Source organism: Spea bombifrons, chromosome 13 (genome assembly GCF_027358695.1).
Source record: "Spea bombifrons isolate aSpeBom1 chromosome 13, aSpeBom1.2.pri, whole genome shotgun sequence".
In the NCBI taxonomy this organism is placed as follows: Eukaryota; Metazoa; Chordata; class Amphibia; order Anura; family Pelobatidae; genus Spea; species Spea bombifrons.
Window position 1 is genome coordinate 4,201,654 of NC_071099.1, and position 21,847 is coordinate 4,223,500.

The 21,847-nt window shown below is 40.4% G+C and overlaps 1 protein-coding gene across 3 annotated transcripts in view; it reads right to left on the minus strand.

Moving 5' to 3' along the window:
- The window catches only part of ITGB4 (integrin subunit beta 4), a 30,530-nt gene extending 8,683 nt beyond the window's left edge, over positions 1 to 21,847 (minus strand). The window contains exons 1-28 of one of the 3 annotated variants that reach the window (XM_053452915.1): positions 21,465 to 21,847; positions 16,640 to 16,717; positions 13,033 to 13,115; positions 12,563 to 12,664; positions 12,146 to 12,350; positions 11,668 to 11,764; positions 11,022 to 11,193; positions 10,499 to 10,762; positions 9,876 to 9,965; positions 9,138 to 9,260; positions 8,808 to 8,975; positions 8,465 to 8,541; positions 6,858 to 7,069; positions 6,140 to 6,243; positions 5,916 to 6,014; positions 5,590 to 5,719; positions 4,890 to 5,012; positions 4,007 to 4,113; positions 3,659 to 3,692; positions 3,267 to 3,452; positions 2,992 to 3,095; positions 2,068 to 2,126; positions 1,968 to 1,991; positions 1,646 to 1,794; positions 1,383 to 1,562; positions 941 to 1,089; positions 420 to 627; positions 178 to 323 (exon numbers count right to left, since the gene is read on the minus strand). In XM_053452915.1, the coding sequence (XP_053308890.1) occupies positions 178 to 323; positions 420 to 627; positions 941 to 1,089; positions 1,383 to 1,562; positions 1,646 to 1,794; positions 1,968 to 1,991; positions 2,068 to 2,126; positions 2,992 to 3,095; positions 3,267 to 3,452; positions 3,659 to 3,692; positions 4,007 to 4,113; positions 4,890 to 5,012; positions 5,590 to 5,719; positions 5,916 to 6,014; positions 6,140 to 6,243; positions 6,858 to 7,069; positions 8,465 to 8,541; positions 8,808 to 8,975; positions 9,138 to 9,260; positions 9,876 to 9,965; positions 10,499 to 10,762; positions 11,022 to 11,193; positions 11,668 to 11,764; positions 12,146 to 12,350; positions 12,563 to 12,664; positions 13,033 to 13,115; positions 16,640 to 16,717; positions 21,465 to 21,495 (3,504 nt within the window). In that variant the 5' untranslated portion in view covers positions 21,496 to 21,847. The remainder of the gene's footprint in view (positions 1 to 177; positions 324 to 419; positions 628 to 940; positions 1,090 to 1,382; positions 1,563 to 1,645; positions 1,795 to 1,967; positions 1,992 to 2,067; positions 2,127 to 2,991; positions 3,096 to 3,266; positions 3,453 to 3,658; positions 3,693 to 4,006; positions 4,114 to 4,889; positions 5,013 to 5,589; positions 5,720 to 5,915; positions 6,015 to 6,139; positions 6,244 to 6,857; positions 7,070 to 8,464; positions 8,542 to 8,807; positions 8,976 to 9,137; positions 9,261 to 9,875; positions 9,966 to 10,498; positions 10,763 to 11,021; positions 11,194 to 11,667; positions 11,765 to 12,145; positions 12,351 to 12,562; positions 12,665 to 13,032; positions 13,116 to 16,639; positions 16,718 to 21,464) is intronic. The other 2 variants (XM_053452913.1, XM_053452914.1) reach the window with 2 other exon arrangements.

Below are 21,847 nucleotides of genomic sequence, written 5' to 3' on the forward strand. Positions count from 1 at the left end.
AAAAAGCTTATTGTTGTATTCAAATATTATCTTGATAGAGGAAAATTGTTATGCCGTTATAGACTAAGAAATGTTTACACAATGGTTAAATGTTTCTTACACAGAGGTTAATAATTACACCGAACGGAAAAAGGATAACCATGGTTGGTTTTATATCATACGGAGGAGCATTCCTACCTTGTATCCTGATATTTTGCCTGCTGGAGGCATCCAGTTGAGACGGATTTTCCGAGCACTGATAGCCTGGGCATTCAGGTTGATGGGTGCTCCAATCTTTCCACGTGGGGACTGGACAGATGAAATCTGTGCTACTTTCTGCACATCTGAGGTAGGTATAAGAAAAAGATAAATGGTTCATATTGTGCATATGTAATATGGCTCGCCTCAGAGATTATATTCTGCAATAATGTGCTGCTCACCAGGTGTGTCATCGATGGTGATGGTGCATTGTGGGTATTTGCCAATCTTTGCCCCGTATTTTGGGTTGCTAAGTTCTAATAGGAACTGCTTGACCTGACGGTTTCCAAGCAGGGTGTCTACTTCTGACCGTCCAAGGAGTGGAACTAGAATCTCCGCCTGATTGTCATCAGGCTGGAAGGTGATGTCTCCCTCAGAGAACGTGTAGTCCTGGAAGACACAGTATTACAGTTATAAAACAAAACACTTTAGAGAATTATTACTGAGCAAGATGAACACAAAATCAACATGATAGTAATGTATATACAACTATTTAAGAAAAGCAATGTATTTTATACCATATATGTTTGTGTCATGGAGATAACTTACTTAGAATGGGACACAAGGGGACTGAGAAGACAGATGAAACTGGTACATCAAATGACTACATACTTTTACGCTACAACATAAGTTTGTACATATATACCTGGTAGAAGCATACAACGATGAAGATATAAGTATAATTACTGTCACTTTTCCTCACCTTGCCTTCACGGGCAGTTAGGTCCTGTGTGCGGTATGTGACCTGGGTCTTGCCACTTTGGAGGATCTCACGTGCAACAGGAACACGGGCTAGTTGGTCCAGACGGCTGTAAGTGTAGGCTGGCTTCACAAAACTCACAATACTTTTTGCTGTGACAAAGCATAACATAAATACAAACTGCATACTTGATTACATCATACATATAACTTTATTGCTACAAATCTGAGAACCAGCAGAGAGCATTTACATAGAGATAGTAAGAGCTTATTATTATTATAGATATAGGAATTTTGTGAATTCTTTATGTAGGACAGAAAAAAAGGGTGAAGAGAAAGGTGGCAAAAGATAGGCCTTGCACTCTGATGAATTCTACATACTGTAATGTGTGAGGCTCTTGAGCACATATATTGTTGCATGCATATATGATGCCCTATGTACCCACCTTGCTCTTTTATAATGGTAATGTTGACATTTTTCCTGCCTAGTCGAGCTGTTCCCGTGGGTACATCCAGGGCCTCCACTAGAAGCTGCTTCTCATCATCATCCTCATCCCTAATAAAAAGTGGAACCCGGACATCTACCATTTCCACACCTTCTTGGAACTCCACCAGTCCGTGAGCATCTGGTGTACAGAAAAAGGTTCAATGAGATTGTTAGGAAGCTAAAACGAAACAGAAATATTCACAGGAAGGTATGTGCCCTCACCTCTGTCTGATGTTATGGTGTAGTATCCAGGGGACACCTTCAAGTCTTGAAATGCTTCTTGTGCCACATGTTTCTCTGTCACTTTTATGATCTCAGGCTCTGCCTCTCGTGGTGCCATTAGGACCGTGTCTGCAATTGTGTGATCCTGTCTAAGAATCAGGAGGGAAGATGATACGGACATGAATGTGTGAGCAGCAGATTAATTAAAAGAGTTGAAAGTGAGAAAAACATGCAGGTAGGATACGGTTTTAGGGGTTGGACAGAGGAAGACAAAGAAAGTGCAGCAGGAAAAGAGACATAAAAGTCCTAATATGTTACATACCTCTTACCAGCATTGGACTGCAACCTGTTATGAGACAAGAAACAGAGTCACATGACTGCATATTTTGGAGATTTATTGGTACGTTCATTGAGGTACTTACCGGAAAGTTGTCTGCTTCACTTTGTGTGTTCCCGGTATCACCTTATACACATCATTCAACTAGGGAACAATGGAGACAATGAGAACAAGCATTGATACCTCAAATGTACCATGATCATGACAGAGGATTCCCTCTTTAAAACTGCAACGGGAAGTGGTAGGTCAGACTTTATGGACTTAACTTGAGAACCACAACATGATCTCTGTCATGAAACCTACAACAACAAAATTAGAGCACCTGCTGCATATACAATGGTCTGATTGGGAAAAAATATTATATTTTTCATGGCTTACTCGACACTTCAACTTCAATGTCATCACATTTTTTAAGGTGACCTAATAACTCTAATAAAAGAGCATGTCCATTAATGGTTTTGTTGCTAACAGTAATGTTTTCAGCATAATATGCCTAAACACTGGTCTCCCTCTTGTGTCTATGCGTTATGATATGTTTTCACTCTTTTTATGTATTTATGTCTCTTTCTTTCTTTGAACCTTTCAGTTACATACATGTTCTCAACATTACTGTCTTGATGTTTGCCAATAAATACAATCATTTTTAATGCACTGTAATTTTTTTTGTATGTTTTTCAACACACTGACTTTATTTTCAAAGCAAACCCTGCAAAATAGGCTGAAAATGCGTTGCATAATGTGATATTAAATTGAGGAAATGTCTTAAAAATAAGTAGACTGACTGGATTATCCATTACGCAGGGTACCCATCCTCAAGTAAATCTTGGCAGGGTTGACCTTCATGTTGCATAGTAAAATCAGTGAGTTGAGATCAAACTCCTGCTTAAGTGAATAAACTCATGGTGTCTACATCCACAGACAAACCATTCAAGTGGGCCCAACTGAAATCCCTGGTTATGCTTTGGTATTTATAGGTGCGTCAACTCAAAACACCCTGCCTCGTTCTCACCATTTCCTCCACTTCCCGGCGTAACTGATCACATTCACGGGTCTGAGGTTTGGACAAGTTGTCTGTAAAGAGCCGTGCCAGCCGTAACGAGACTCCGTATGGAACTAAGGAAGAGGAAAAGTAAATTGATGTTTAACTTTACCTTACAAGCGTGAGTTCATCCTGTGATTTCCACATGTCATAACCTGTCCTCTTTATCTATTTTCCAGTCATATCAAACACTATCGGTTCTTATATTTTCACTACAATTAATCTCTCCAACCCTCGTCTCATACCCAGCTCCTTGGGGTTCAGGGTTCCTGGAGCAGGTGGAGGTTGGTGCACATTGTTGGTGATCTTCCACCTCACAGTGTCTCCTCCTTTGAGGTGTCCCGACCGCACTAGCGGAGTGTTTAGGTAATCAGATGACATCAGACTCTGTCGCAGCATGTAATGGTCTTCCTTGAATCCAACTGTCCGTCCTTAAAAGCCGTAAGGGGGAATTCATTATTATCCAAGGTCATAAATACAAAGTTGTGGGTAAGAGAACGATTGGTGTAAAAGAGTTAACAATAATATATGTTGGTTATTAGACTATTTAATATGTATTATGCGTTGGTGTTATGAGTAATTGTTGAGCAGTTTATGCCTCATTGATACATCTTGTATGTGATGTTTGATACTTTACCTCTACCACAGCAGGGGAGGAGAGCCAGACAAGCCTGTAGAGAAATATAGTATTCAGTACCCTCAAGATAAATGACTGGGATCTTTCACCTGTTTAACCCCTTCTTTTCTCCTGTTCTTCCCTCCTCTTCTCCCCGTTCTTCCCTCTCAAATGTATGGTTATAGAGACCTCAATACTCAGAGATCTAAAGCTATTCTCCTACAGATGAGATATTGCTCCATTCTTGTTTTCGTGTTTTTCTTTTGGGGTCCCATTAACACGGCCCTTTCTTTCTTAACTTTCTCATCTATAGTTATTCTCGCTGCCCCCACAGATGCTTCTCAAAGGGTAAATGGCTTTGACCCTTACCTTGCAACATGGACAGTATTTCCAGCAGAGCAGAAGCAGCAATCCAAGCAGTAGCATCAGGAATATAAGTAGTGGGATGAGCCAGATAAAGGCACCTGGTGGGCATTCTGTTAAGAAAGTACACCATGGTAAGAACAATTCTGAAATTTCAAGACGTGAAGGCGTACAGCCAATTGAAGGGGCAACAACACATCAGTGAGGAATGTTGTCCATGAGGAGAATAGGATAGAACAGGATGACTGAAAGGAGGAAATCCAAAACACTTTTATCAGAGGTGTTTTTACCTGATACGGTTGGCCAAGGATTACCAACCATTTGGTATTTTTAAAATATTGCTATGGGTTCAGTTCAGTAAAAACAAAACATCTAAATTATTACCAAAAGCAAAGTCTTTAGGTAGATGATATAAATGAATTTATAAATTAATGAATTTAAATGAATTTAGTTATGTTAAGAATTAGTTATATGGTTATATACTATTGATCCCTGCATGCCCCATTACAATTATGTATTATTTTAAAGAGGATGCTTTGGTTATATGGGAATACTGAGGTTGTGGATGAAAGTGGATGAAACAGAAAGGGGCATAAAAGTTATGTGGTGGGGTATTAAGGGTAATGGCAATAAAGAATTTAAACAAATAAGACAACTCAGTGATAAGGAGAGGGTAGGCTTCCTAGCAGGGTCGCCAATCGCCATCATAAATCTTTGGGCCCAGGGTCCCCTTGTCTTGTCTAGCCCCATGCTCCTTCTGCCACCCTGCCCCATGTGCAGATTGGAGAGGGAAGCCCACTTGCTTGTGAAGGCCCCATACACTGGTACTTGTATGGCGGCTCTGCTTGTTAGCTAAGAGATGGTTTTGGTGTGAAATTATGGCACTAACCTTTTTTGTTCTGCACCAGTACAGTGTAGTTTGCCTGTGTTGTTGCTTGTGCATCCACTGAATAATGATAAGTGCAATCATCCTCTTCATCTCGGAATGTACACTTTTCTGTGCCTTCATTCACTGCCAGACAAAGGAGAAATAAATCAAAAGAAAATGGCAGCAGGTCACCCTGTGTGGGGTTTACCCTGTTTATGAGCTATATAAGCTAGATGGATAGATGGATAGATAGATAGATCGATCGATTTTAGGTTCCCATCATCTTATTGATTTCCCACACATAATAAGGTCTTATGTATGTTGAGGAGCACATACATTTCTAGCAGATTTAGCATGGCAGCGAGTCATGTCCTTTACCAATATGTCTTGTCAGGTTCCCCTTAAGGAATCTGCGTTGTCAACCTGGAGTGACCCTGCTGGTCTCCTCCAGAAATGGGACATTGTTTATTCATAGCAATTACTGTAAATCTGTATACTCCCAAGGCAAATATGGTTGGATATTTTCACATTTTAGCCAAGGACACAGCGGCAACTTAATTTCGTTTAGTTTTATTAAAGCCATCAACGGAAAGGAGAATTCAATTCTCGTAAAGTAGAACAAAAATCAACTGGGAACATTGAAATGATTGCCATGAATTTCATGCACCATTTTCACAATCTAACTTTGTACAAGAAGGCGGTTATTGCCATCGCCATTTACCTTTCTTGAGCTCATCCACCATCTTTATTTTAATGTCACAGTCTTCACATTTTTTGCCCTTCTTCTCGCCAGTGCTCCAAGCCTGGCACTGCACACATGTCCGGATATCCTCGCACACCCCAAGCAGGCGCTGTTTGTATAAAACATGATAAGAAGAGGAAATTAGCGCTACCTAAAAATATGTATATGTGCATTATTTATATACGGTGTTTCTTCACATATTCTTCCATGTTTTTGATTGTCTGTCTGAGATAATACTAACATGTTTTTTTCATGCCACAGTGATTTATGAGTATTTGTATTAAGCTTGGATCAAGGTAACTTACCATTGAATAGGAAAATTCACAAGTGGCATCTGTATACTGGGACTCAGTATCACACTGGCAGCGCCCACACACACACTTCCCACGATTGTTACAAAGACCCTGTGAGAAAGAAGCAAGAATTTAAATGTTCTAATCCCTTCACCCTTGGCTAGCCTCATGCTATCAAAAAGTGAGCGCATGAATGAATGTGTCCTTGACACCAGTCTCCCTTCCCCCATTCTTACCCCATTCCTATCCAGGCATGTCTGATTGCTGGTCGGGCACTCGCACCCTGGCCCTTCCCAGCCAGGTTCACACACACATGCTCCCATGTAACAACGCCCTCTGTCTGCAAGAAAAATTAGAATCATGTGAGGGCAAAAGGAGATTTATTGAGTGGCAAAAACAGAGATTTTCTTTGAATGGGAACTCTATTATTCTAAGAGGAGAATGCTTATCCATGGGAAAACCTCTTACAGGACATGTGACGGATATTTCACTAAATGTTCTAAAGGCACTGTTACATCCACAAGATTCAGGAAATTTAGATCAAATTCATCTCCTGTAGTGCTCTTAATAAAAAGGAATTCTCCTGAATCTGATCTATCACTCTGCTTTCTGTTAGTGTCTGCTCCACGTTTGTGTAAAGCCCTGCACCCTATAAAACAAGTCTAGTATTATAGCCATACGAAACGCGGCGGTCTCTAGCTCACTTCTATGTCACTTAATAAAATACAAATATTTGAAATCACCATAAAAAATCAATAGATTAGAATGGGAGGTAGACTGGAAATATGATATATAAGCACTTGAGACAGATAATGTAAATGTGCATCTCTTATTAAAATATCTTAATATATTATTCACTTTAAGCCAACTTTCTGTTGGAATTATTTAACTCAGTTGGCAAAACCACTTTATAAAATGTTCTTCAGAGTTTTCCATAAATAATTGTTAATTTACCATTGCACATAAAGCCACCAGTCCGTGGGCACTGGAAGTTATTGTACTGGCAGAATTCCCCCTCATACTGGTGTTGCTGGGACTCTGAAATACACTGGCATACACCACAGATACACTCTCCACGTCCAGAGCAGACCTCCTGACTCCCCGGGGCAATGCACGCTCCGCTGTCTCTGTTTTCCTCGGCTGAGCAGTTACAGGTTTCTCCGCGCCTGTAAAATATAATACACAAGGGCCCATGGACACGTTGTATGATACGATATATAACACTCCATTAAGGGTGACAGAATTTTTGACAGTATATGGTAGCTACTAAATGCTGCAATGTTAGTGTGTCTTGTGGACTAAGCTGGTAACCAATGGTCAAGTCAGCTGCACTGTGGTCTAAATAATCTACAAAAAGCCCCTCAGGAAACGTATCCTTCTCCCAAGATTGTGTCTGTGTGTGTATACTGTATATATACACTATATGACCAAGATTTATGGACACCCCTCCTAAATATTGACTTTATGTATAAAATCAAGTATCTATGCCATGGTACACCATACTATCTCCATAGATAAACATTGGCAGTAAAATGGGTAGTACTGAAGAGATCAGTAACTGTAAAAGTGCCTTTGCCACATGTCAATTCATTACATTTCTACCCTGCTAGATCTGCCCATGTCCACTGAATGTGATATTATTGTGAAGTGGAAGCAGTAGATCACACACACTCGCAGAGTGGGGACACTTAGTGCTGGAGCACATAGGGCATAAAAAGCATCTGTCCTGGTTTTGGCTGATGCCAGGAGAATGTTACCCACCGGAATGCATGGTGCCTACTGTAAAGTTTAGTGGAGGAGGGATAATGGTCTGGGGCTGTTGTTCAGTGTTTTGGCCCCTTAGTTCCAGTGAAGGGTGATGTTAATGCTACAGAATACAAAGACATTTTAGACAATTGTAGGCAATGAACTTTGTGGCACCAGTTTGGGGAAGGCCCTTTTGTGTTCCAGCATGACTGTGCCCTTGTGCACAAAGCAAGTTCCATAAAGACATGGTTTGACGAGTTTGGCGTTGAGGAACTTGAGTGATCTGCACAAAGTCCTGACCTTTACCCCACTGAACACCGTTAGGATGAATTGGAATGCCAATTGCGAGACAGATCTTTTCGTTCAACATCAGTGCCTGACCCCACAAATGCTCTTTTGTTTGAATGGGCACAATTTCCAACAGAAACACTACATGTGTTGTAGAAAGCATTCCTGGAAGAGAGTTGTATCTAATTTTTCGTGGCTATATTGCTTACCAAGGAGCCGAAGTCCCACAGATTCAGCTCCTTGGATAGGATGTCGACCCGGAGAACCGGCTCTTCTCCTGGAGTCTCCGGGCAAAAACCTGGAGAGTTCCCAGGTATGCATATAAACTATGTTTAAAACTGTGACACTTTGCATTATAGAACCTGTATCTTTTCAGTATCTTGTCCCTGGAACACACTGTTTTGTAGGCTACCCACCTCTTCCCTGTGGGACATAGGGGCACATTTCAGCATATATAATGCTTTCCTGTGTTTGGGATGGGTGAAAACAAAAAAAACAAACTGAGCATATTTTACATTTGATCTTACCAGCGTTCTTTGCACTCACAGCGTCCACACACAAAGTGTCCATTGTAACTGCATTTGGGAGAATCTAACTCCTTTTGCTGCAGAAGAATGAAGCATTCAGTGAGGATAGTGTCACTGGAGATAACATTTTATAAAAAGTGAAATCTGGAGTTTAATATAATAAGGCGTAGAAACAGGTTATGGCATAGGATGCGTTTATAAAAAGAAATAGGATTTTAAGGGTTAATAATGTACCAACGACTGTCAATATTACATACATCACAGCTATATGCTGGTAGATACAAATATCTATAGTTTTCCAAGTATAAACATTGACATGTTGACATTTTTGTCCTATACTCACCAGCTCGCAGGGACACACATCACACATGACAGAAGCATCGATCTGTAGGCCATCTGTAAAGGAGGATGGTTTGATGAGGACTTTGCCTGCCTTGTCCTGTGGTGGAAGGTTACACACGTGCTGCCCACCAACCTGTTCTACTGCTTTCACCTTCACCTGGAATGTGCCCTGGATGGGGAAAATGTGACCATTCAGCCTCCTTTCCAAATCACCAGCACACTAACATTTTATGTTCTTTGAAAACCCATCGCCGAGCTGGTTATCCGAACTTTGGGTACTCAGTTATTTCCACATTCCTCACACCTGCTGCCTCATCTTCATGAAACTTACCACTTCCCCCCGAGTAACCTGGAAAGATCCTGTCTCGGTGAGTTTAGCGGTATTGGACGACACTGTAATATTCATGGAACGTGGGGTGTTGTCATGGCGGATATCCATTCTTGAGCGAATTTGCTACAGGCGAAGTGAAGTTTGTCAGTACAGCTCGACACGTTTAAATAAATGCTTCAAGAGACCAAAAGTATTTGCAACGTGACCCAATTGGCTTTAAAATACGCAACAAAGGATAAGCCTATTGATATAATTTATTTATGCACAAGTGTGATGTTAACTGCAGGTTGTCAAAAACAGACAAACAACCTCTAATACTACAGACACTAGCCTAATACCCTAGTATTAACTAAAAAGCACTGTTTAGAATGACCATAGTGCGGGTAGCTGTGGAACTACATATACAATATCGCTTTATCAACATACTAAAGAAAAGTGTTTCCAGGGGAGAAGATCATGGCGGTTATAGTTGCAAAACAACTGGAAAGTTGCCTGTTGGCTACCACTGATGTTGAGTGACATACGCTTTAAAGCCTTAATAAGTCATTTTGTCAGATTTAAACTGGATGCATCCCAAGAAACCCATCTTAGATACTTCCCTTGTCACTGGTCCACTGATATGTGGTAACACATAGGCGTAATACATAAATAAATCATACTTGACTTTGACAAATGGCCAGCAGTTTAATAACAAGTACCGTAAATCATAGAGTCACCCTCTACCTATCTGCTTCTTACTTTGAAAGCTTCCCGCAGAAGGTCTACAATGTTGGAAGAATCTTCTTGCAGTTCGCCAATCTCAGCAAGCGTAAAATATTTACTCAGCTTCTGTAAAAACGAAATAATGAAAGGGTCATGGGAAGGCCAACACGTGGCCAATATAAAGCATATTGTTAAATTAAATAGAGCGGAGGTTTCCAAAACTATTACGTTACTACGGGCATTTTTTAAAAATGGTTTGGTGAAGGATTATTTTAATGCATTTTAGCATGTATTAACCTCTTTACAATCCCATATCTCCTTGATATTCAAAGGTTCTCTTTCCTATGGGATCACTCAGGATATAATTATACTGGCATGGGCTCAGATTATTGATTAAAGGTACTAATGACAGTGTGGAACACTATTTGGCTCTACCAGATCCAACACAGTTGTACGCCACAGGGGTTAGGGGATCAATGATGTTTGTACCTCTGACCTTTTAGTAGATATGGCTCAGGGGTAGACTACCATCAGTAAAATAGAACCTTGTCTGCTCTACAGAGTTTTCAGGTGGAGAGCTTCTTGATTTTGTAACCGTAGATTATATTAATGATGTGGTGGGCTTGACAATGGCATTACAAATGGACCTTTATACTCACCTCATAGTAGCTGTAGGAATAGTTGGTCACAGCAAAAATTGGGATAATATTATTTTTAGCAAGCAATCTGACAAGGGTGGGGACAGATGGGTAATCCTGGACGGTATCGTAGGTGTACAAGCCAGTCATGTCTAAATGGCACTGTTCGTCATTTCTTGCTAAGATTCCATCCAGGACGTTCATGCCATCTGCCTCGTAGTGAAATGCGGATTCCGTGGAGAATACCAAGAGATGGGTGCTTCCCCTTCTCCAGCCAATGTGATTCTAGAGAAAGAACCAATTCATTTCAGTATTAAGTTGACATTCTCCTCTTAATACAACTGAAACCAAACGTATTTAGTTGATAGCATCAACGTAGTAATGAAGTACAGATCATTCTGTATAATTATGCTGAGAATAAGCGAAATGGTGCATAGTAATAATAAAAATCATCATCATCTACATAAACAATACTTTATTAAATATGCTTCTGACCATACATTTTATGTATGCACAATGCCAATGTTTTTTCTTTATTTCTTACCGTGCATACAGCAGTCTGTAGGATGGCATCAAATCCCCCTTCAGGAGCATCAAGATTTCCAGATATTTTCTCCTTTCTCAGCTCCTCACGGAAATGAGAAATTTTACTTGTCAGTGGGATGACATTTTTGAAAGAGAAAGGAGGAGTGCTGTCGGGCCAGGGCTGTTTGAGCCTAAGGAATGAGATTGAGTTTGTGTTTAGTCAGCTTTCTATTGCATCTGTCCTCAAATAACCCGTCCACACTCTCAAAACTCAACTACAACAGCAACACACGCACACTTCTTCTATCTTGTTGAATGTCAGCTGAAATTCCATAAGCCGATGCAGCACACAACCTTCTTTCTTGCAAAATAGACAATACCCATAGCATTGATGTGGTGCTCCATCTCATCAGGTCCAGACTATCAGCATATAATGTACGCAACAGTCACATTGCACATTGGTGGCCCAACATTATCCATAAAGCACAAGATTTTTCTCTGAACCCAAATAAATCTTTCTAAAACCTTATGGCGAGAATAATTACGCATCTGCTGGTGAACATGTGGCTACAAAAACCTCTAAAACACAACTTCCCAATATGCACAACCTCTCCAGCTTCACTGCATCTTTTGCAACATTAATGCTTTCTCCCCTTAATACTTACTTCTCTGGCCTCATATCGGTCTGTGGAACCGACACTTTGTCCACAAACTTTCCAAAGCCAATGGTATAATTACTGGAAAGGGTGCTAACCAAATCAGCTGTGAAGAGAACATATGATAGGGTTACAGAAAAGGTCCACAAGGTCAGTGAAAGTTAAAGTGAGGCGTGGACAAGAGAGACCATTGATGTCCAACTGCCCATATGGGAGCCACCATCGATCTTGTGTACCCCCAGCCCATAAGTTAGGTTGCATTGCATAATTAATTTATTCAGACAATAGCACCTCAAATTCAGATTTATTTTTCCATTTTGTATAAACATCCTCTGAACTATATTATCTTCTACCTTTGTCACCCACCATATATTATCTTATGTTTTAATATAAAATATTTATGAATACTGCTACCGTTATCCTTGGCTATCATCATCTAGTCATCTTACTGTGAAAGACCAAGAAATGAAGTTCACCCCATACTCACCCAGATCTTGTCCCATACGCTTAAGGTTGTCCAAATCATCAGACATGGAGTATGAGAAATCCATCAAGATATACAGATCTACAGGTGTGTCCAGTGGCTCAAACACATGCAAGTCAAATGAGGCTTCCTCCCCTGCACGAAGGCGCATGGACATTAACTGGGGAGAGACTTGGGTCTTCTTCATGCTGGTGTTAATTAGCACATTCTGTGGACAGAAGAGTATAGTAATAACTTGGGAATTATCCGCTGTTTATCAGGGTTGTTATAGGATATTGAGATAGAACTATACAACAGATTAAACCATGCCGGATTTTGGATACATAACAGGCGATGTTAAGGATGTTCATGTGGTCGAATGGTATAGATGGGTAACTTGTATTCTTACATAAGATGATAGAGTAAAGCTCCAAATCTCACCTGCTTGGTCAAAATCTCACTCTTCATGTACACAATCCCCTTTTCACTGCAACCATATTCTAAGAGATTCTCACGCAGGTCACAACGAGCATCACGGAAGTTCTAGAAGAGGAGTAGAGAATGAAATCAGCTACATCTAACTATTCCAACTCATCTAGTTATACGTAACTATTAACCTAAATGCTGTAAGGTAGGTAGACGGTCCTGTCCCGCTGTGCTGCCTTTTAGCCCACCTCGTGGGCAGTGGTGGTTTTAATGGAAACTTTTAAAGTATGTTTCTTTTTTTATTTTAACACATGCAGACAGTTTGTATATTTCTTGACTTATAGCATGATCTCATAGGTGACAGAACCACATTGATAGATGTTGCTGTCTTGTCTAGTGGACCAACTATTTACGTCAAGAAACAGGAGAGGCCATAGAGATCCCTATATGAAAACAGGAAGCCATATTGCTCCAAAAATTCTCACCTCATCTGTGCAATAGGAGCAGTCCTTGTCCACTCGGATACAGGCCGTGCAAGTCTGTGACCTGGAAGCCACACATCTATTAACTGGAAAACACAAAATACTCGCTATTACGTGATAATTAGGACAACTAGGTTTGAGAAAGAATTTGCACATTTCTAAACTTTAAACCTGAAATCTTACAAATAAATGAAATTTCTTATGAATTATAATATATTTACCAGTTTGTCGCATAAAATCACTGTAAATAATGTAATGGAGGTGCAGTTGTAAAAGCATATATTTATATGTACACAGGTCATATCGGCAACATTATATTTTGTATTCTCTTAAATGTAGATGTCTAGGTATTTTTGAATAAATATGGTACTTATACACTATATTTCGTGATTCTTTATGTTTCCAAATGTATTTTTTCTGGAAACACATTAATGTTTTCAAAGCTCCAGTAATATATTTAAATAGCACCCCCTATATTTCTTAGGGGTGTCATATATTGTGACAGGTGGTTGTCAAGGTCACGTGATTAGGGGGCAGATGTGAATTAACAGGGCCGGTCCGGCGGTGATGGGACAGAACTGGAAGTAGGGCTTTTTGCTGGCCATGGCTGCAGCACCTGAAGCGGCAGACCGGGTGAGTATGTGGCGCTGTCAGCCGGTGGCACAACGAGCAAATACCCAAGTGACAAGTTGGCCAGTCAGGGCCTGTGGGGCAGATATGGGCTGGAGGTGGAGGGATGCTGGGCAGATGTTTTGTGAAACAGACACATTATTGTATTATGCTGATTCTTCTCCATTTGAAGAAGAGACTTCTTGGAGCTAGAGGGTAGGGGTCTTTTCTAATAAATAATAATTAGTGTAACGGATTTAGGAGTTGCCAAGGAGAGTAAGGTGAATTTTCTTGTTTGCGTGCATCAATCTTTCTTCCTGGTCCCAAAGAACGCTTTGGGAGGGAAAAGGCAAGCCTGGATGCTCTTGGAACCAAAAAAGTTCAAATCACAATCGTTTGCATTGATTATTGTCTCAGGATATTTTATTTATCAAAGATCTTGAATGAATGGCAGACTCTCATCTGTATCCTGTCTCATCACATTTATCCACTTAATAAAAGAGGTTTCAGTGATGCGTCATTGAATTTACTGCATGTGACATAAATATATACGTAATAACTGGTAATACACAACTGGTAAGTAAACGGCTTAATTGCCATCAGACTCCCGCGCCATATTTTATTATTTCTGCTATGCATCATTTCTTTGATGAAGTCAACTACCAGGCACACAAAATTGGATTGGGGTGTTTACACCATGAACACGATGGAAGACGGTAGATTACAAGGCTTGTTATTACTTAAACACATTATAGAATAGCATATTTGACAATAAAAATAGTTCCAGGCTTATATAGTTCATTATTTCGCTATGAACATTTGGGGAGGGGGGGGGGGGGTGCGTCTTCCTTTAAAGCTAACATACTACAGATAGCACGTGACAGGTTTCCATGGAAACAAAGAGGTTAAATTAATTAAAGTTTCCCCAACTTCTGACTAATTATACTATTTATGCCTCCTGTATACTAACTGCGTAGATTGCAAGTGCATGACTATATCCATTCTCCTTCCAAACTTATTTTCAAAGTGCTTTGTATGCCCCATGGCAAATAAGTGAAGTCAGACTTCCTTTACCCCCCCTCCTGGATTACAATTTAATTTATTTACTTTCCTAAAGCAATATATTATATTTCCTTGTGGCTGGTGGGGGTTTAACCCATAGGGATCAACGGTAATCCTGACAGTATTGCCATGGCTATGCTCATGATATGGAGCTAGAAGACATTATGGAAAGTCTTTTTTCGTAGTATTCTCTAACAATGCCTTATCTGTGTCCTGATTCTACACCGGGAGCAGCAGGCACATGAACTTATGTATGGCAATAACGACAGATCCCCTAAGGTTTGTTTGCTTACTAGAGAGTGCAGTTAATGTGTTGTGTATTTGTGCAACTTCTTTATAATCTGTTGGAAGCGGTGATACTCGACTTCCTTTACAGTCAATGTTTACACTGTGACCGTAGATTGTAGAGCGAAGGAGTGGCTCGTGTAAAGTTCCCGTGTTCAAGGAAAAGGCAGACATAGACTATATGATCTTTCTACGGGTGCAATTAGCAGCGGGGTATGGAATAGGTTAGTTATAGACAGCTTTATGTGAGAAACTATTCACAAACGGTCAAAACTAAAGCAGAAGAAGGGTTACAAGCTGTGTCCCAGGGGACATGCCCCTATTCATAGGTAACTGCCAATTAATCTGGTCTCAGATGGAAAATTAGTAGAGCTTGTGTCCTTTCTGGGGTAAAAACTATCATCTTGTATAAAGAGAGGTGTACCGCAGACATCCAATATAAAAATGAAACATTTAACCCCTCAAGGACAATGGGCGGTCCCTAAACCCATTGAAAACAATGCATTTTGAGCCTGTACATGTACGGGCTTTGTCATTAAAGGGATAAACACCCTTCTTGTGTAAAATGATTCTTTAACAGGATCCTAAAGCGACTTTCCATGACTTAATTCCATTTTGCATGGGAGAGGGATCTTTGATGGAAGGGCATCTGTTCCAAGCCTCAATCCTCAGTAAATGCAGAATGCTGGCAAGCTGATCTAACAATATATCAGCTGCCAGCATGCAGGGACTGTAATATATATATATATTTTTTTTATCTTCGGTTACCTTTGAAACCAAAAGCTTCAGGGATATGAGGGTTTTTTTTTTGCTTTGCAGCAAGGTCCCCGTGTTTGAGTGAAATATCACTTCAACTCTTCAAATAGAAGCAAATCACAAAATAAATGGTGTTATTCGATCAAGCGTAAATCAGCGATACTCTCTTTCTGGTTGACCACTTTCTTTTTGTTGGCAAGAACCCTTTATTTGGTATTTGTGTTCAGCAATGCATTCTCCAACTGGGCAAACAGACTTGCTGACATAAATCATGTTGTAAGGATAATTCAGCACTGAGATGCTGAATTTCAACTCCATTTCTGCAGTGCCTATGAATGTCAGGCTGAAAATGCTTGCTGTTCATTTAGAAAGAAGTTTTTTTTTCTATTGTATCTGTCTGCTGCAAAACTAATTTTCTTAGAAATTTGGTAGAAAACAGTAGAACCAGCCGGTTCGCCATCACATCCTCGGGGGTCACATACGCCAGCGAAACCCCATGTTGTGCAGGTGCTAGGGGGACCCCCAATGATTTCATGTTGCACACGTGGATAATTTGATGCCAGCATTAATGACTTTTGCTGTTAATAATGTTTTCATTATTTATTTCCATCATTGTGCCCACATCGCTTGGTTATTTATGTGAAACAAATCAGCACCTGGGTTGTTTTAGCCCCATATTATAACAGCATATAATTGAGATTGGACTAAAAGGATGACCCTAAGCACAGCTCGCCTCTCCATCGCACATCGTGCAAAGAGGGACACGGACTACTCAACATAAAGTAACATAAAGTTGGGACAGCGATCTATCGTCACGTGTGTCCTGCTGTCATGACTGTCTAAAATAATTAGCACGTATTGGCATGAACTCGCGAAGCACACAATGTATCACACTTACCTTTGTTGCTTTCAGATAGCGGGAGGACCAGGAGTAGCAGCAGAAGACCAAAGGTGTTCAGGAGAGGCATCTCCCCACCTGTCAAATGCAGACAATGTCAGACTTTGTATACTTTAGGCACAGAAGCTGTGATCAAGGAACTTGTGTCTACTCTCTATATAATATATACGTAGTGTTAGGGGTCCATGATCTGTGCTGACAATAGGATTTTTTGGTGGTGCAGCACCACAGTCCATTCAATCCACCAACCACCATGGAAGAACACATACATGCCCGTATAAAGTAGATAGACAGGAGGGGGTTCATATAATAAAAATACAAAACAGAATGGGGATAGAACAGTTAACTGGTGAGTATAATTGGATAAAGAATTGACGTGCATGAACTTCTGTCTAAATAGATAAAGAAAAAATGGAGCAGCATAGAAATATTTTTTCTACTTACATATGATTTACCTAAGACAACAATTCTTCAAGAAATTCTTGCACCGGCCTGTCAGGGCTTGACAAACCCCAAAGCCAGGGAACCATGTCACTGCTAAGACCTACATTTTTTACATTTTGTTTATACAGATATTTATTGACGCACCTTTATTCCATGCTGGAGAAATCAGATCAGCTCCTAGGTTCTATACTTTATTTTATTAGATAGATAGATAGATAGATAGATAGATAGATAGATAGATAGATAGATAGATAGATAGATTAGATAGATAGATAGATAGATTAGATAGATAGATACTTTAATGCATAGGATAACTGTATACTCCCTATTTCTTTAGAATACCCCCATATGTATTTTCACCCCAGGTATTTGGAGTTAAGGAGGTATGTTTGAAGAAAGTATATTAAACGACTCACACGGCATCTTAATGACTTATTAGACCTGTGCAAGATGTTAAGCTATTGTATTAAAAAAATATATGTTTGGTAACATCTTCTTCTTTTTGAACACAAATAGGTAAAAGTGCCTGATTCCTATAAAATGAGAGGAAAAAGGCAATATTCACTGTCCCCTTCTGACTATGGAGTCAATAACGTAACTGGAAAGAACATCACACGTCGTGTTCGTCTTTATTATGATCGGCTTGGAATCCAGTTTCCCCGCCGGCCAGCAAAGTGCCCACCAGGTGACATCTTTATCGTTTCACATTTTGGGCAGTATGAGCCGAATCAACAATGTTTCAAAACATGAATATCTCTGATTATGGAAGAAGAAAGACTTTGCTTTGTTTGGCTCCAGAAATAAAAGAAGACTATTGTTGCTATTGTGGCGGCAAACTTTGCAAAGTTTTTTTTTTATTTTTATTGCATGGAATGATATGATGAAAGTATTTGTTATCCCTTATATCTCATCTCCCCAACTTTAAGATGGCTTTTCCGTCACAAGTGAAAAAACATTTTCAAATAACTGTTTTTCTAGTAATTAGCGAGATTAGCCACGTAAATAATGCCTGGTGCAGAAATATGCCAAAATACGGCATGTCTGAGAAAATAAATATAGTATTTTAGCTCTTGATGTTTTTTTTATGTATTCCGGGCCAAACTGGGGATGACGAGGTGGCCATTTGCTAATACAGCGTACAGCCAGGTATATCTGCAAACCGCAGCACTATAGAGTATAGATAACTATAGAGTGCTGTAGGCCATTTGCCCAGCGTGCCAGATGGTACAATGTCCCAGCCTGTATTTATTTATCATTGTAATTATTTTCTATGTGTGGAAACACACCATTACATTTCTGATTTTTCTTACAGCACCTTCTTACTTACTAACCCTCTGGGTGACTAATAATCCCACTAAATTACTTCTTTATAGTAAATTTCAACGGAGCTCCAAAGACTCAACGGACCTCCAGAGACTCGACGGAGCTCCAGAGACCCAACCGAGCTCCAGAGACCCAACCGAGCTCCAGAGAACCAACCGAGCTCCAGAGAACCAACCGAGCTCCAGAGACCCAACCGAGCTCCAGAGACCCAACCGAGCTCCAGAGAACCAACCGAGCTCCAGAGACCCAACCGAGCTCCAGAGACCCAACCGAGCTCCAGAGAACCAACCGAGCTCCAGAGAACCAACCGAGCTCCAGAGACCCAACCGAGCTCCAGAGACCCAACCGAGCTCCAGAGACTCAACCGAGCTCCAGAGACCCAACCAAGCTCCAGAGACCCAACCAAGCTCCAGAGACCCAACCGAGCTCCAGAGACCCAACTGAACTTCAGAGACCCAACTGAGCTCCAGAGACTCAATTTCTATTTCAGCTTCATAGCCGGCCCTAGGAAAAGAAATATGGTTTATAAGTAAAAAGATGTATCCATTAAGGCCATTCTAATTTGCACAGTTACGGATATATTAAAAGCAGGGGATGTTTAGCCCGCCGGGACGAGAGCAAATCATAGTCCGAGATACACAAAGTGAAGAATACTACTACTGTTACAGAAGTCACAAGCTCTAAACATGTTAATCCAATTGTGGTTCTAACTTGTATTAAAAATATAAGAAATATAAAAGGAAATTCATATATGGGAGTGAAATTTAAATATTATTTTAAAACTACATTTTCTTGCATCTCATTTTTTTGCATGATTACTGGTTGATATTTTCAAAGAAAATAAATATTAATATTAAATAGATTTTGGACTCCTGCGTCTTTACATTAAGCAGAGAAGTATTTACTTTGCTCTGGAATACATTTAGGTGATGGCGGGACATATTCATTGACGCCCAAGTTTGTAAAGTTATTTGCAAAATAAGAAATGGTATTACATGTCGGGATAAATACCACCTCCAGTGAACATAGAAGGGGGAATGAGGGTTGGTTTCAGTAAAGCTGTAAATAAAATAAGGAATATATATATATTCCAATAGTTGGCAATTCTCTTATTGCCCCATCGGTCCCAGAACAGAATACTTGACAGCTGCATGGAGGGTCAGCAGTAACCGATGTGGGGCATCTGTCACATGTAATATTTTTTTTAAATAATTATTATATTTGTTGCCACGAATGTACAGTAGCCACACAACCTGTTTGATTATAGAAACGGACACCCAGCAGAAGGTATTAGCTATTTGGCCAATCTAGTCTGCTTGAGGATGTCAATCTCTATTTGGTCCTCGGCTTAGTCTTATGCTTAGGACATTCCCACTCTGTGTTAATAATCAGACGGAAGTCTACTCCACGTATCCACCACCCTCCCAGTGAAGAATTACTATACATCATTACATCTGAGCCTTTGATCCCTACTTTTATACTGACCTCTTGCCCTGAAATTTGAAATTTACTTCCCTCCTGTAATTATTGCAGCAAGAAGACATATCCGTGCCTGCAGTATACACGGCAGAAAGGCCTTGTACTCCGGCCAGTATTGGCTGCTCCTGATGGACAACCTTTCCCAGCAGCTTCCTACTGAAGCATAACTCAGCACTCGGAGCACTTCTTGACTCCCCAGCACCCTCTGTAATGGCATCTGCCGAGTAGCTGTATTCCGTGCCCCAGCTTCCATGCTAAGTAACAGCATTCTGTGCCCTGATTGCCGTTTGTTCCCCAGGAGGAAGGTTCTGTGGTCCAGTTCCTTACTTTGAAGCGGCACAATCCCAATTTTTCACGCCAGCTCCAGACTGAAAATGTTTTCTGTACCCTTAGCGGTGCCGCAAAAGCTTTGTGTTCTGCTACAACCACAGCACACAAAAGACTCACCCTGGAGATATGTTTCTGGATAACTCACTTCTACACACTCAATGAGCACAAGGAGAAGACTGACAACAAAACGGGTACTTTTTCAACATAACTACTGTATTCCAACTAGGTTTCTCTGTAAAATATATGGATATTCTAATTAAATACTACATTTTCAAAAGTAGTTGATCCTTGGACTAGAACTTCAACTCTTGTGAATAATTATAGTCTTAAGTAACACGGTTGGTAGAAAATGTCAGATGAGGTGTGCAGATTTCTTCCATTTTCACAATGACTTTCGCCGGCATGCGGGCACCACTGGCACAGACGCAGTTAAAGTCAACATGGCACGGGGAGTGTTGGTTCCTCTCTAGAAAGCTTGCCTTTTGGATCATTTTACGCAAACGCCTATCGAGATCCTGAGAACCACCACACACATTTACCCCACGGCGCTTTACAGGATAGACAAATCTGTTTTCAGGCATGGCTTTATTACCGCAGCAATGGATAACTCCTAAGGCAATACAATTCCACTTTCAGACGCTTGCTGTTTAACCTGTTACAAGCCATCTTGGGAATATAGAAACATAGAATTTTGTCGATAAGAACCTTTCAGCCCCTCTAAACTGTCCATTTTTCTTGACGTAAAGATTCTGACCATAATCAGTCCTTGGTCATGTCTTAGATTCAAGATAGCTTTATGCCTAACCCAAGCATGTTTAAATTCCTTCTACCACTTCCGCTGAGCGGCTGTTCCATTTATCTACCGCCCTCTCGGTAACATACATGATAATGTAATACGACAAAGACTTATGAAGATATGAAAATACATCCATCGAGATAAGATAAGACAGATAAGAAATGATTGTCCCACCGAGTACAGTTTTCATAAACGTTTCTAAGCAGGTGTCCTGTTCCATATCTTCTCCATTAAAATTCCCGTGTGTCCAACATTTTTAACTCCAAAAAGTTACTTTCTTTCACACTATTCTTGCCGCACACTTACAGTACATAAATATACAAACTTATTCTTTCCCTTTTTACTTTTGTTTATATGCATTATTCATCTAAGAAAGTTCTAGTTTCAAACCGGTATTTCGGAATTCTAGCTTAATCTAGAAAGCCGTAAACCCAAAATGTTCTGCAGACTTACCGGACAAAGGTTTTCTCTGTTTCAGAACCATAGGATCAACGCGTCCGCTTTATCTACAGCTTCTTGGACCTGGTGTGGTTCTGTATATCAAATCTCAGCTCCCTTCCTTGTCCAAGGTGGCATAAAGATTGTATCCAAGTGAAATCAGTCTGCAGAAAGGAGCTCTGGATCTCAGTCCGCTTCTGGAGAGACAGGTCTTCCCCTCCACTTTAGGGAAAAGTTCAAATGAAAGAAACCAGGCAGTTTTATGGAGTGTTGTGTGTGACTCAGACCTTGGTCTGCCGTCTCTGACATTCCTCAAAGTTGTGAGCACACCTGGAGGGCAGGTACAAGGCTGGAACAGCCTTCTTCTCCCCTTTGCCTATGCACTCCCTCCTCTCTGC